We start from the raw sequence: 14,293 nt of genomic DNA, 5'->3' as shown, positions 1-14,293 counted from the left end.
AAGTATTTAAACTAATAACTAAAATTTTAAAATACATTTATTCAATCGAGATCTCTTATCACAGATTTGATGATCCTAGGATAAAATTTCTCCAAATAGCATTTATAAAGTCATAAAAATAAGAGGACATTTCAAGAAGTACCCAGAGAAATAAAAAATGGGAAGGAAGAAAATAGAATTGAAGACAATAGAATGCCCAAAAGAGAAAAGTAGCAAATATTCAAAACGTAAAAAGGGACTTTTAAAAAAGGCTGAGGAAATGGCGATATTATGCGATAGTGATATAATTCTCCTCGTCTTTTCTCCCACCTCCAAGCCAAACCTTTTCTATCCTCATTCTAGGTTATTTTGATCTTTTAATCTACTTTGTTTCGAAAACTATAAAATGTTTGAACATAATATATATATTGGATTGAACATACAACGACATATATCATGTTGGAGGGTTTAATCAAGATTTTAATTCAATGTAGGTGTTAGGTCTCGCTTTTGTAGATTTTCATTTTACAAACAAAAGCTTTCTATTACTTTTTTTTAAAAAAACTAGTCTATTACTTTTTTACCAAAAAAGGAAGAAGTTATTCTATTACTCTAATTTGATACGGATCCGTTAAATTTCTAGGCTTTGATCAAATAAATACTTAATTTTCTATAAGTGTAGTTTTAGATTAGTGTTTTTCTGGATGAAAATTCAGTTATCAGATACAAAATGTGAAACTTTTTTTATATATCATAAGGTTTTATGATGGATTAGTTGGAATCGAGGTTGGATTGGTTTAAGATTGGACACCCTAGTTATATTCCAACTAAGAAATTTTAAAAATAAAATAATGAACTTCATAGTAATTTATAAAAAAAATTCAGCTATGAATTTTTCAGTTTAAGAAAACGCACGAAAACATTTTAATTTACGAACTTATTAAACTATTTAATATATTTCTATCCTTTTCAAATAAATTTAGGAATACCCAATGGTTCAGCTTTTTCTTGCGTCTTTTTCATTTTTATTTTATTTTAAACTGGTTATAATTTGAAAATGGACATGGTAATTCACCCCAGTTATAAGAAATATAAAAAAGTCATTTATTTAGATTCAGAGATGTTATTTTAAATACTTTGTCAACTGTAGATTCAAAATTACCAATATTTTCTTAGAAAAATATGCGTATGAAATTGCAGACCTCTTAGTAGAATCTTGGAGAAGCTTTCCAATATGTCAGAATATGAACGGGAAGAGACGTTTGATCTTTCAGTTTTTTCTATTAATATATAAAATTATATTAGCACATATTTTTTTGTTTTCTAATTTAATTTAATATCTATGATTTTGTTGTATGAATTCATTTAGGAGAGCCTACACAAAAAAGGTTTGATTTACACACTAGTCATCAGAAAATATCTTATTTTTCATTTGCCAGTTTTACAAAGTACTGCGCTTAAATTCTATGTTTGTGTTGTTGCATCTAAATCTTACACGTTGATGAAGCTGTTGAAGAATAAAAATGTAGAAATTCCCAATGAAAATCATAATCATTCTTCTGGAAGGTAATAATTGTTAGTCAAATATATCCATATACATGGACCAGACTGTCTAATTTGATACTCCCTTTGCTCTTAAATATAGGATGTTCTGGAAAAAAATTGATGTTCCAATATATAAGATGTTTTCAATTTTGTATGTAACTTTTACTTTATTAAAAACTGTGTAGCCAATCATATTTAGTAATCTATTTTGTATTTGGTTGAATATCATTAATTAATATTTTTAATGATATTTTCTAGACAAAAATAGTTTTTTTTTAATATGTGTGTTTTTACTTAAACATTTTATATTTAGGAAATAGTTTTTTTTTTTAATATGTGTGTTTTTACTTAAACATTTTATATTTAGGAACAGAGGGAGTATTTTATTTTATTTTTGCAGAGATGAAGTCCAGGTACAGAAATAACAAATTATTTAAAAGAATTGTAATTATTTTTTTTTTAAAAGGACTAGTTATAATTTTACTTTATCTATATAATCAATATTAAGCTTCAAGAAGATGATAAGGTAATTGAACTGGGAGAAGCTAGAGAATTGCTTGATGAGAATACATCAATTCTGAGGTAAATAATCAAAAAGACAAGAATGATTGAAAATTATGTTAAAAGATTTACTTAATAATAATAATATTAACTCTTTGTTTTCTTAAACGAATGTTTACTAATCTACAAAGAACTGGCAAAACCCGCATAGAGTTGATGATTTAGCCCGACTCACAATAATGGAAGACCATCTAGTTTCTATTCTTAGCCTGATCAAAAAGGTATTTATAAGTTAATATCAAATACATAAGATTATTATCCTAAGAAATTAAAAGTTACTGACCTAAACTGGAAAAAAAATAGTTGGTATACTTTTGGTACGCTAAAGAAATTAGTGTATTAAATTGTTAATAAAATTTAGCTGTGTATTATTATGAACTTTTTCTAAAATTTAACATCATATTTGTTTTTCAGGTTCAAATTGAACAAGGGTAGCAAAACTCAGATGTGATTTTTAAAATGAAAACATTATTGTTTACTTAGCCCATTAAAGATCAGAAGAATATACTATATATATATATATATATATATATATATGTGTATTTACTATTATGTTAATTATGTACTTATCGTAAAACCAACATACAAATCGTGCTATATATTAATATGTGTTGTAAGTGAAAAAATTGAATTGAAGTGAATTGTTTTTATTAATAATGAATGATTTGTGAAGTAATTCAACATGAGATTTTAATTTATTTATTTTTTGATAAAAAGAGATTTTAATTCGAAGATCAAGTAAAATTTGAAAAAAACTAGAATTTGTAAAAAAAGTTAATACCATAATATTCCATAACATATATCACATACATACTCAATCTATAACTGAAGACCATCTATCATAGAACACAACTGAAGAAGCATATAACACAAAAATATGATTCATTTCCAACGGTAGCTAAGAAGAATAAGGCGAGAGTTTTAACCAAGTGTATTTTACATTAGAATAAATAGAAGTTTATACTTTTGGGGAAGTAAAAAATTTAATTACACATTAAAATTATATAAAAATGATTAAACCAAATGTATCTTGCAAAAGAATCAACCAAAGTTCTTACGCTATCTTGAGCCGCGTGTCCCAATTGAGAAGTGTTGGAGAGAAGATCCCACATTAGAAATATGTAAGAGACTTGAATAATATATAAGGGATTTAGGTCACTCCACGAACCGCCAATTGGTTTTAAGTTGGAAGCCCATGAATCTTATCATGGTATCAGAGCGGGCTCAACACCCTGACCCATTAATCCGGCCCGGACAATGGTCCAATCATCCCATTAGCTGATGGCCCATAGAAGGCTCAGTTCCGCCGAAATCGCTAGAAAATAAGCATGGTCTCGAAGGGGTATGATGGATTCTACGAGATTAATGGTTGTACGCACCATTATCTCGAGGGAGGGTGTTGGAGAGAAGATCTCACATTGGAAATATGTAAGGGACTTGAGTAATATATAAGGGATTTAGGTCACTCCACTAACCGCCAATTGGTTTTAAGTTGGAAGCCCATGAATCTTAGCATGGTATCAGAGCCGGCCCAACACCCTGACTCATTAATCCGGCCCGGACAGTGGTCCAATCATCCCATTAACTGATGGCCCATAGAAGGCTCAGTTCTGCCGAGATTTCTAGAAAATAAAGCATTGTCTCGGAGGGGGTATGATGGATTCTGCGAGATTAATGGTTATACCCACCATTATCTCGAGGGAGGGCGTTGGAGAAAAGATCCCACATTGGAAATATGTAAGAGACTTGAGTAATATATAAGGGAATTGGACCACTCCACTTACCGCCAATTGGTTTTAAGTTGGAAGCCCATAAATCTTATCAGTAATTACATATTTCCAATGTGTGATCTTCTCTCCAACAAGAAGAGTCTTCTTCTTCTTCTTGGCAGGGCCGTGGAGAAAATCCCAGAGGCTGCCGTTGTCCATGTAGTCGTAGAAGAGAAGGCTTCCCAAGGGAGAGAGGGAATAGGCTTGTAGGCTCACGAGGTTTCTGTCTTTGATGCTGCTGAGCAACTCGAGCTCGGTTTCAAACTGTTTCACTGACTGCGGGTTGCTGTGAGAGTAAAGACGCTTGATCGCGACAGGTTGCAGTTCTTTAATACGCATTTGTAGACAGTGCTGGATGCTCCGTGGCCGATGATGTACTTCTCGCTGAGATTCTCTGTCATTCGCATGATGTCCTCGTAGACGTGGAGTGCCATGTTCATGTAAAGGATCACCAGCTTCAGGTGAGAATAGGTTACTGCAAGAAAATTACTAGGATCAGCTAACATTAGAAGAAAGGGATTTGATTTGATTTGATAAGAAGTAAACAAAAAAAAAAACTGGTTTGTCAGGTGATCCATCGAGAAAGGGAGGAAGATTACAAGGCCAGAAAGCTGCTATAAGGACCATAACAGGATGAGAAATCCCCCAATATGACATAAATCGATAAAGTAATAAGATAATAATATTTTGGAAAATCCTATGTAAATATATGGTTCCGTTGAAATAATCAATTAATAATTTTTTATATATAGATTTTATTTAAGTACAAACAATTGTACAATATAATTATCTTTATTTCACAATATAATTATCTCTATATTTTCTTAACATTTCAATATCTTTTTTGCTTATATTTAGTAAAATTATATCTAAACCACACTTAAATTTTATAAAAAATATTTTATATACACCAAATAATACAATAAAATAACGTGAAGGTCAAATTTAAAATTTTTAATTAGTGCATATAAGGTAAAATAAATTATTTTGTTTATTTTATAAAATAATATAATCTAAAATAAATAAATAAATCCAGAATTTTTTTTTTTGTAAATTAATTAAATATCATAGTTTCAACATTATTAATTTACATAATTTTTACTATAGTATCTACAAAGTATTTAAACTAATAATTAAAAATTTAAAAACATTTATTTAATCGAGATCTCTTATCACAAATTTGATGATCCTAGGATAAACTTTCTCCAAATAGTATTTATAAAGTCATATAAATAAGAGGACATTTCAAGAAGTACCAAGAGAAATAAAAAATGGGAAGGAAGAAAATAGATTTGAAGACAATAGAATGCCCAAAGGAGAGAAGTAGCAAATACTCAAAACGTAAAAAAGGACTTTTAAAAAAGGCTGAGGAAATGGCGGTATTGTGCGATAGTGATATAATTCTCCTCGTCTTTTCTCCCACCTCCAAGCCAAACCTTTTCTATCCTCATTCTAGGTCCTTTTGATCTTTTAATCTATTTTGTTTCGAAAACTATAAAATGTTTGAATATAATATCTATATTGGATTGAACATACAACGACATATATCATGTTGGAGGGTTTAATCAAGATTTTAATTCAATGTAGGTGTTAGGTTTCGCTTTTGTATATTTTCATTTTACAAACAAAAGCTTTCTATTACTTTAAAAAAAGATAAACTGGTCTATTACTTTTTTACCAAAAAAGGAAGAAGTTATTCTATTACTCTAATTTGATACGGTTCCCTTAAAATTCTGGTTTTGATCAAATAAATCCTTAATTTTCTATAAGTGTAGTTTTAGATTAGTGTTTTTCTGGATGATAATTCAGTTATCAGATACAAAATGTGAAACTTTTTTTATATATCATACGGTTTTATGATGGATTAGTTCGAATCGAGGTTGGATTGGTTTAAGATTGGACACCCTAGTTATATTCCAACTAAAAAGTTTTAAAAAAAAAATAATGAACTTCATAGTAATTTATAAAAAAAATTAGCTATGCATTTTTCAATTTAAGAAAACGCACGAAAACATTTTAATTTATGAACTTATTAAACTATTTAATATATTTCTATCCTTTTCAAATAAATTTAGGAATACCCAATGGTTCAGCTTTTTCTTGCGTCTTTTTCAAATTTATTTTATTTTAAGCTGGTTATAATTTGAAAATGGACATGGTAATTCACTTCAGTTATAAGAAATATATAAAAAAAGTCATTTATTTAGATTCAGAGATGTTATTTTAAATACTTTGTCAACTGTAGATTCAAAATTACCAATATTTTCTTAGAAAAATATGCTTATGAAATTGCAGACCTCTTAGTAGAATCTTGGAGAAGCTTTCCAATATGTCAGAATATGAACTGGAAGAGAGGTTTGATCTTTCAGTTTTTTCTATTAATATATAAAATTATATTAGCACATATTTTTTTTTGGTTTTCTAATTTAATTTAATATCTATGATTTTGTTGTATATATTCATTTAGGAGAGCCTACACAAAAAAGGTTTGATTTACACACTAGTCATTAGAAATATCTTATTTTCCATTTGCCAGTTTTACGAAATACTGCGCTTAAATTCTACATTTGTGTTGTTGCATCTAAATCTTAGACGTTGGTGAAGCTGTTGAAGAATAAAAATGTAGAAATTCCCAATGAAAATCATAATCATTCTTCTGGAAGGTAATAATTGTTAGTCAAATATATCCATATACATGGACCGGACTGTCTAATTTGCTATTTTTTTTTTTTTGCAGAGATGAAGTCCAGGTACAGAAATAACAAAGTGTTTAAAAGAATTGTAATTCATTTTTTTTAAAAGGGAATATTTAAATTCTACTTTATCTATATAATCAATATTAAGCTTCAAGAAGATGATAAGGTAATTGAACTGGGAGAAGCTAGAGAATTGCTTGATGATAATACATCAATTCTGAGGTAAATAATCAAAAAGACAAGCATGATTGAAATTTATGTTAAAACATTTACTTAATAATAATAATATTAACTATTTGTTTACTTAAACGAATGTTGACTAATCTACAAGGAACTGGCAAGACCCGCATAGAGTTGATGATTTGGCCAAACTCACAATAATGGAAGACCATCTAGTTTCTATTCTTAGCCTGATCAAAAAGGTATTTATAAGTTAATATCAAATAGATAAGATTATTATCCTAAGAAATTAAAAGTTAGTGACCTAAATTGTTAATAAAAATTTAGCTGTGTATTATTATGAACTTTTTCTAAAATTTAACATAATATTTGTTTTTCAGGCTCAAATTGAACAAGGGTAGCAAAACTCAGATGTGATTTCAAAATGAAAACATTATTGTTTACTTAGCCCATTAAAGATCAGAAGAATATACTATATATATGTATTTACTATTATGTTAATTATGTACTTATCATAAAACCAACATACAAATCGTGCTATATATTAATATGTGTTGTAAGTAAAAAAAATAAATTGATGTGACTTGTTTTTATTAATAATGAATGATTTGTGAAGTAATTCAACCTGAGATTTTAATTTATTTATTTTTTGATAAAAAGAGATTTTAATTTGAAGATCAAGTAAAATTTGAAAATAATTAGAATTTGTAAAAGAAGTTAATACCATAATATTCCATAACATATATCACATACATACTCACTCTATAACTGAAGATCATCTATCATAGAACACAATTGGAGAGGCATATGACACAAAAATATGACTCATTTCCAACGGTAGCTAACAAGAATAGAGCGAGAGTCTTAACCAAGTGTATCTTACATTAGAATAAATAGAAGTTTATACTTTTGGGGAAGGAAAAAATTTAATTACACATTAAAATTATATAAAAATGATTAAACCACATGTATCTTACAAAAGAATCAACCGAAGTTCTTACGCTATCTTGAGCTGCGTGTCCCAATCGAGAAGAGTGTTCTTCTTCTTCTTGGCAGGGCCGTGGAGAAGATCCCAGAGGCTGCCGTTGTCCATGTAGTCGTAGAAGAGAAGGCTTCCCAAGGGAGAGAGCGAATAGGCTTGTAGGCTCACGAGGTTTCTGTGTTTGATGCTGCTGAGCAACTCGAGCTCGGTTTCAAACTGTTTCACTGACTGCGGGTTGCTGTGAGAGTAAAGGCGCTTGATCGCGACAGGTTTGCAGTTCTTTAAAACGCATTTGTAGACAGTGCTGGATGCTCCGTGGCCGATGATGTACTTCTCGCTGATATTCTCTGTCATTCGCATGATGTCCTCGTAGACGTGGAGTGCCATGTTCATGTGAAGGATCACCAACTTCGGCTGAGAATAGATTACTGCAAGAAAATTACTAGGATCAGCTAACATTAGAAGAAAGGGATTTGATTTGATTTGATTTGATAAGAAGTAAAAAAAAAAAACTGGTTTGTCAAGTGATCCATCGAGAAAGGGAGGAAGATTAGGAGGCCGGCAAGCTGCTATAAGGACCGCAACAAGGATGAGAAATCCCCTAATATGACATAAATCTATAAATTAATATGATAATAATATTTTATAAAATCCTATGAAAATATATGGTCCCATTGAAATCATCAATTAATAATTTTATATATATAAATTTTATATAAGTACAAACAATTGTACAATATAATTATCTTTATTTCACAATATAATTTTCTCTATATTTTCTTAACATTTCAATATCATTTTTGCTTATATTTAGTAAAATTATATCTAAACCACACTTAAATTTTATAAACAATATTTTATATACACCAAATAATATAATAAAATAACGTGAAAGTCAAATTTTAAATTTTTAATTAGTGCATATACGGTAAAATAAATTATTTTCTTTATTTTATAAAATAATGTAATCTAAAATAAATAAAAAATCTAGAAAAAAGAAACTTTTTGTAAATTAATAAAATATCATAGTTCCAACATTATTAATTTACAGAATTTTTACTATAGTATCTACGAAGTATTTAAACTAATAATTAAAAATTTAAAAACATTTATTTAGTTGAGATCTCTTATCACAAATTTTATGATCCTAGGATAAACTTTCTCCAAATAGTATTTATAAAGTCATATAAATAAGAGGACATTTCAAGAAATACCAGGAGAAATAAAAAATGGGAAGGAAGAAAATTGAATTGAAGACAATAGAATGCCCAAAGGAGAAAAGTATCAAATACTCAAAACGTAAAAAGGGACTTTTAAAAAAGGCCGAGGAAATGGCGGTATTGTGCGATAGTGATATAATTCTCCTCGTCTTTTCTCCCACCTCCAAGCCAAACCTTTTCTATCCTCATTCTAGGTCATTTTGATCTTTTAATCTATTTTGTTTCGAAAACTATAAAATGTTTAAACATAATATATTGGATTGAACATACAACGACATATATCATGTTGGAGGGTTTAATCAAGATTTTAATTCAATGTAGGTGTTAGGTTTCGCTTTTGTACATTTTCATTTTACAAACAAAAGCTTTCTGTTACTTAAAAAAAAAAACTAGTCTATTACTTTTTTACCATAAAAGAAAGAAGTTATTCTATTACTCTAATTTGATATGGTTCCCTTAAAATTCTGGTTTTGATCAAATAAATCCTTAATTTTCTATAAGCGTAGTTTTAGATTAGTGTTTTTCTGGATGATAATTCAGTTATCAGATACAAAATGTGAAACTTTTTTATATATCATACGGTTTTATGATGGATTAGTTGGAATCGAGGTTGGATTGTTTTAAGATTGGACACCCTAGTTATATTCCAACTAAGAAATTTTAAAAATAAAATAATGAATTTCATAGTAATTTATAAAAAAATTCAGCTATGAATTTTTCAATTTAAGAAAACGCACGAAAACATTGTAATTTATGAACTTATTAATCTATTTAATATATTTCTGTCCTTTTCAAATAAATGTAGGAATACCCAATGGTTCAGATTTTTCTTGCGTCTTTTTCATATTTATTTTATTTTAAACTGGTTTATAATTTAAAAATGGACAAGGTAATTCACTCCATTTATAAGAAATATTAAAAGTCATTTATTTAGATTCAGAGATGCTATTTTAAATACTTTGTCAACTGTAGATTCAAAATTACTAATATTTTCTTATAAAAATATGCGTATGAAATTGCAGACCTCTTAGTAGAATCTTGGAGAAGCTTTCCATTATGTCAGAATATGAACGGGAAGAGAGGTTTGATCTTTCAATTTTTTCTATTAATATATAAAATTATATTAGCACATATTTTTTTTTGGTTTTCTAATTTAATTTAATATCTATGATTTTGTTGTATGTATGCATTTAGGAGAGCCTACACAAAAAAGGTTTGATTTACACACTAGTCATCAGAAAATATCTTATTTTTCATTTGCCAATTTTACGAAATACTGTGCTTAAATTCTATATTTGTGTTGTTGCATCTAAATCTTAGACGTTGATGAAGCTGTTGAAGAATAAAAATGTAGAAATTCCCAATGAAAATCGTAATCATTCTTTGGAAAGGTACAATTGATACAGTAATAATTGTCAGTCAAATATATCCATATACATGGATCAGACTGTCTAATTTGCTATTTTTATTGCAGAGATGAAGTCCAGGTACAGAAAATAACAAAGTATTTAAAAGAATTGTACTTCATTTTTTTAAAGGAATAGTTTAATTTTACTTTATCTATATAATCAATATTAAGTTTCAAGAAGATGATAAGGTAATTGAACTGGGAGAAACTAGAGAATTGCTTGATGAGAATACATCAATTCTGAGGTAAATAATCAAAAAGACAAGCATGATTGAAATTTTTGTTAAAACATTTACTTAATAACAATAATATTATCTATTTGTTTACTTAAACGAATGTTTACTAATCTACAAGGAACTGGCAAGACCCGCATAGAGTTGATGATTTAGCCCGACTCACAATAATGGAAGACCATCTAGTTTCTATTCTTAGCCTGATCAGAAAGGTATTTATAAGTTAATATCAAATAGATAAGATTGTTAATAAAAATTTAGCTGTGTATTATTATGAACTTTTTCTAAAATTTAACATAATATTTGTTTTTCAGGTTCAATTGAAAATGGGTAGCAAAACTCAGATGTGATTTCAAATTGAAAACATTATTGTTTACTTAGCCCATTAAAGATCGGAAGAATATACTATATCTATATATATATATATATATATATGTATATGTATTTACTATTATGTTAATTATGTACTTATTGTAAAACCAACATACAAATCGTGCTATGTATTGATATGTGTTGTAAGTAAAAAAAACGAATTGAAGTGAATTGTTATTAATAATGAATGATTTGTGAAGTAATTTGTTGTGATAAACATGTATTTAGAGTTAGATAATCATGTAATCAGTTAGATAACTGTTACGGTTTAGTCGGTAGGAGATAATCCTTATCGACAATTACTTGTAAAGCATATAAGAGGACGTTCAGCCTCTGAGTTAATACACATACATATTTACCTAAAACCTTGTTTACATGGTTGACCCAACCAACGATCTACTGATATTTTTTAGTCTGAGATTTAAGCCATGAGCTATTGTAAATAGTCTCTCCCAACGTGATTTATTTGACTGTATTATTCGATTTATTTCACAATATAATTATCTCTATATTTTCTTAACATTTCAATATTTTTTTGCTTATATTTAGTAAAATTATTTCTAAACCACGCTTAAATTTTATAAACAATATTTTATATACACCGAATAATACAATGAAATAATGTGAAAGTCAAATTTAAAAATTTTAATTAGTGCATATATAGGTAAAATAAATTTTTTTGTTTATTTTATAAAATAATATATTCTAAAATAAATAAAAAATCCAGAAAAGAACCTTTTTGTAAATTAATAAAATATCATAGTCCCAACATTATTAATTTACAGAAACTTTACTATAGTATCTACGAAGTATTTAAACTAATAATTAAAATTTTAAAAACATTTATTTAGTCGAGATCCTTTATCACAAATTTGATGATCCTAGGATAAACTTTCTCCAAATAGTATTTATAAAGTCATATAAATAAGAGGACATTTCAAGAAGTACCAAGAGAAATAAAAAATGGGAAGGAAGAAAATTGAATTGAAGACAATAGAATGCCCAAAGGAGAAAAGTAGCAAATACTCAAAACGTAAAAAGGGACTTTTAAAAAAAGCTGAGGAAATGGCGGTATTGTTCGATAGTGATATAATTCTCCTCGTCTTTTCTCCCACCTCCAAGCCAAACCTTTTCTATCCTCATTCTAGGTCCTTTTGATCTTTTAATCTACTTTTTTTCGAAAACTATAAAATGTTTGAACATAATATCTATATTGGATTGAAAATACAACGACATATACCATGTTGGAGGGATTAATCAAGATTTTAATTCAATGTAGGTGTTAGGTTTTGTTTTTGTAAATTTTCATTTTACAAACAAAAGCTTTCTATTACTTTAAAAAAAGATAAACTAGTCTATTACTTTTTTACCAAAAAAGGAAGAAGTTATTCTATTACTCTAATTTGATACGGTTCCCTTAAAATTCTGGTTTTGATCAAATAAATCCTTAATTTTCTATAAGTGTAGTTTTAGATTAGTGTTTTTCTGGATGATAATTCAGTTATCAGATAAAAAAGTGAAACTTTTTTATATATCATACGGTTTTATGATGGATTAGCTCGAATCGAGGTTGGATTGGTTTAAGATCGGAAATTGTAGTTATATTCCAACTAAGAAATTTTTTAAATAAAATAATGAACTTCATAGTAATTTATAAAAAAATCAGCTATGAATTTTTCAATTTAAGAAAACACACAAAAACATTGTAATTTATGAACTTATTAAACTATTTAATATATGTCTATCCTTTTCAAATAAATTTAAGAATACCCAATGGTTCAGCTTTTTCTTCCGTCTTTTTCATATTTTTATTTATTTTAAACTGGTTATAGTTTGAAAATGGACATGGTAATTCACTCCAGTTATAAGAAATATAAAAAGTCATTTATTTAGATTCAGAGATGTTATTTTAACTACTTTGTCAACTGTAGATTCAAAATTACCAATATTTTTCTTAGACAAATATGCGTATGAAATTGCAGACCTCTTAGTGGAATCTTGGAGAAGCTTTCCAATATGTCAGAATATGAACGGGAAGAGAGGTTTGATCTTTCGGTTTTTCTATTAATATATAATATTATATTAGCACTGATTTGTTTTGGTTTTCTAATTTAATTTAATATCTATGATTTTGTTGTATGTATGCATTTAGGAGAGCCTACACAAAAAAGGTTTGATTTACACACTAGTCATCATAAAATATCTTATTTTTCGTTTGCCAATTTTACGAAATACTGCACTTAAATTCTACATTTGTGTTGTTGCATCTAAATCTTAGACGTTGATGAAGCTTTTGAAGAAAAAAAATGTAGAAATTCCCAATGAAAATCATAATCATTCTTCTGGAAGGTACGCTTGTAAATGTTTATTAATTGATACAGTAATAATTGCTAGTCTAATATATCCATATACATGGACCAGACTGTCTAATTTGCTATTTTTATTGCAGAGATGAAGTCCAGGTACAGAAAATAACAAAGTATTTAAAAGAATTGTACTTCATTTTTTTTTTAAAAAGGAATAGTTTAATTTTACTTTATCTATATAATCAATATTAAGCTTCAAGAAGATGATAAGGTAATTGAACTGGCAGAAGCTAGAGAATTGCTTGATGAGAATACATCAATTCTGAGGTAAATAGTCAAAAAGACAAGCATGATTGAAAATTATTTTAAAACATTTACTTAATAATAATAATAATATTAACTATTTGTTTACTTAAACGAATGTTTACTAATCTACAAGGAACTGGCAAGACCCGCATAGAGTTGATGATTTGGCCCGACTCACAATAATGGAAGACCATCTAGTTTCTATTCTTAGCCTCATCAAAAAGGTATTTATAAGTTAATATCAAATAGATAAGATTATTATCCTAAGAAATTAAAAGTTAGTGACCTAAACTGGAAAAAAATAGTTGGTATACTTTTGGTACACGAAAAAATTAGTGTATTAAATTGTTAATAAAAATTTAGCTGTGTATTATTATGAACTTTTTTCTAAAATTTAACATAATATTTGTTTTTCAGGTTCAAAATGAACAAGGGTAGCAAAACTCAGATGTGATTTCAAAATGAAAACATTATTGTTTACTTAGCCCATTAAAGATCAGAAGAATATACTATATATATATATATACTATTATGTTAATTATGTACTTATCGTAAAACCAACATACAAATCGCGCTATATATTGATATGTGTTGTAAGTAAAAAAATTGAATAAAAGTGAATTGTTATTAATAATAAATGATTTGTGAAGTAATCAACAGGAGAATTTAATTTAATTATTTCTTGATAAAAGGAGGTTTTAATTTGAAGATCAAGTAAAATTTGAAAATAATTAGA

At 27.8% G+C, this 14,293-nt stretch overlaps 4 protein-coding genes across 4 annotated transcripts; 3 read left to right on the top strand and 1 right to left on the bottom strand.

Moving 5' to 3' along the window:
- Positions 1 to 4,510: 4,510 nt before the first annotated feature.
- LOC125591220 (agamous-like MADS-box protein AGL65) lies at positions 4,511 to 7,373 on the top strand. The gene is made up of 7 exons (XM_048764976.1): positions 4,511 to 5,310; positions 6,150 to 6,209; positions 6,322 to 6,340; positions 6,447 to 6,517; positions 6,592 to 6,604; positions 6,699 to 6,772; positions 6,882 to 7,373. Exons 1-7 carry the CDS (start codon positions 5,126 to 5,128, stop codon positions 6,985 to 6,987), a joined length of 528 nt encoding a protein of 175 aa, XP_048620933.1. The 5' UTR covers positions 4,511 to 5,125; the 3' UTR covers positions 6,988 to 7,373.
- A 338-nt stretch (positions 7,374 to 7,711) lies between these two features.
- On the bottom strand, positions 7,712 to 8,251 carry LOC125591221 (LRR receptor-like serine/threonine-protein kinase ERECTA). Its single transcript, XM_048764977.1, has one exon. The coding sequence runs from the start codon at positions 8,169 to 8,171 to the stop codon at positions 7,728 to 7,730; it is 444 nt and encodes a 147-aa protein (XP_048620934.1). The 5' UTR covers positions 8,172 to 8,251; the 3' UTR covers positions 7,712 to 7,727.
- A 359-nt stretch (positions 8,252 to 8,610) lies between these two features.
- Positions 8,611 to 11,144, top strand: LOC106400859 (agamous-like MADS-box protein AGL65). The gene is made up of 8 exons (XM_048764975.1): positions 8,611 to 9,126; positions 9,955 to 10,014; positions 10,127 to 10,145; positions 10,253 to 10,323; positions 10,407 to 10,419; positions 10,512 to 10,585; positions 10,695 to 10,785; positions 10,888 to 11,144. Exons 1-8 carry the CDS (start codon positions 8,942 to 8,944, stop codon positions 10,921 to 10,923), a joined length of 549 nt encoding a protein of 182 aa, XP_048620932.1. The 5' UTR covers positions 8,611 to 8,941; the 3' UTR covers positions 10,924 to 11,144.
- Positions 11,145 to 11,267: 123 nt separating this feature from the next.
- On the top strand, positions 11,268 to 14,098 carry LOC106414945 (agamous-like MADS-box protein AGL65). The gene is made up of 8 exons (XM_022707956.2): positions 11,268 to 12,093; positions 12,928 to 12,987; positions 13,098 to 13,116; positions 13,224 to 13,294; positions 13,395 to 13,407; positions 13,505 to 13,578; positions 13,691 to 13,781; positions 13,975 to 14,098. Exons 1-8 carry the CDS (start codon positions 11,909 to 11,911, stop codon positions 13,993 to 13,995), a joined length of 534 nt encoding a protein of 177 aa, XP_022563677.2. The 5' UTR covers positions 11,268 to 11,908; the 3' UTR covers positions 13,996 to 14,098.
- The last annotated feature ends 195 nt before the right edge of the window (positions 14,099 to 14,293 follow it).

The sequence above is a fragment of the Brassica napus genome, chromosome C8 (genome assembly GCF_020379485.1).
Source record: "Brassica napus cultivar Da-Ae chromosome C8, Da-Ae, whole genome shotgun sequence".
In the NCBI taxonomy this organism is placed as follows: Eukaryota; Viridiplantae; Streptophyta; class Magnoliopsida; order Brassicales; family Brassicaceae; genus Brassica; species Brassica napus.
This window is presented reverse-complemented; position numbering and strand designations above follow the sequence as displayed.

Coding starts and splice junctions, on each gene's coding strand:
- LOC125591220 (XM_048764976.1), top strand. CDS start 5,126: ATGGGAAGGAAGAAAATAGATTTGAAGACAATAGAATGCCCAAAGGAG. Junction 5,311..6,149: donor CTTTTCTATCCTCATTCTAG/GTCCTTTTGATC, acceptor ATGAAATTGCAG/ACCTCTTAGTAGAATCTTGG. Junction 6,773..6,881: donor GATAATACATCAATTCTGAG/GTAAATAATCAA, acceptor CTAATCTACAAG/GAACTGGCAAGACCCGCATA.
- LOC125591221 (XM_048764977.1), bottom strand. CDS start 8,171: ATGTTAGCTGATCCTAGTAATTTTCTTGCAGTAATCTATTCTCAGCCG.
- LOC106400859 (XM_048764975.1), top strand. CDS start 8,942: ATGGGAAGGAAGAAAATTGAATTGAAGACAATAGAATGCCCAAAGGAG. Junction 9,127..9,954: donor CTTTTCTATCCTCATTCTAG/GTCATTTTGATC, acceptor ATGAAATTGCAG/ACCTCTTAGTAGAATCTTGG. Junction 10,786..10,887: donor TTCTTAGCCTGATCAGAAAG/GTATTTATAAGT, acceptor TTTGTTTTTCAG/GTTCAATTGAAAATGGGTAG.
- LOC106414945 (XM_022707956.2), top strand. CDS start 11,909: ATGGGAAGGAAGAAAATTGAATTGAAGACAATAGAATGCCCAAAGGAG. Junction 13,579..13,690: donor GAGAATACATCAATTCTGAG/GTAAATAGTCAA, acceptor CTAATCTACAAG/GAACTGGCAAGACCCGCATA. Junction 13,782..13,974: donor TTCTTAGCCTCATCAAAAAG/GTATTTATAAGT, acceptor TTTGTTTTTCAG/GTTCAAAATGAACAAGGGTA.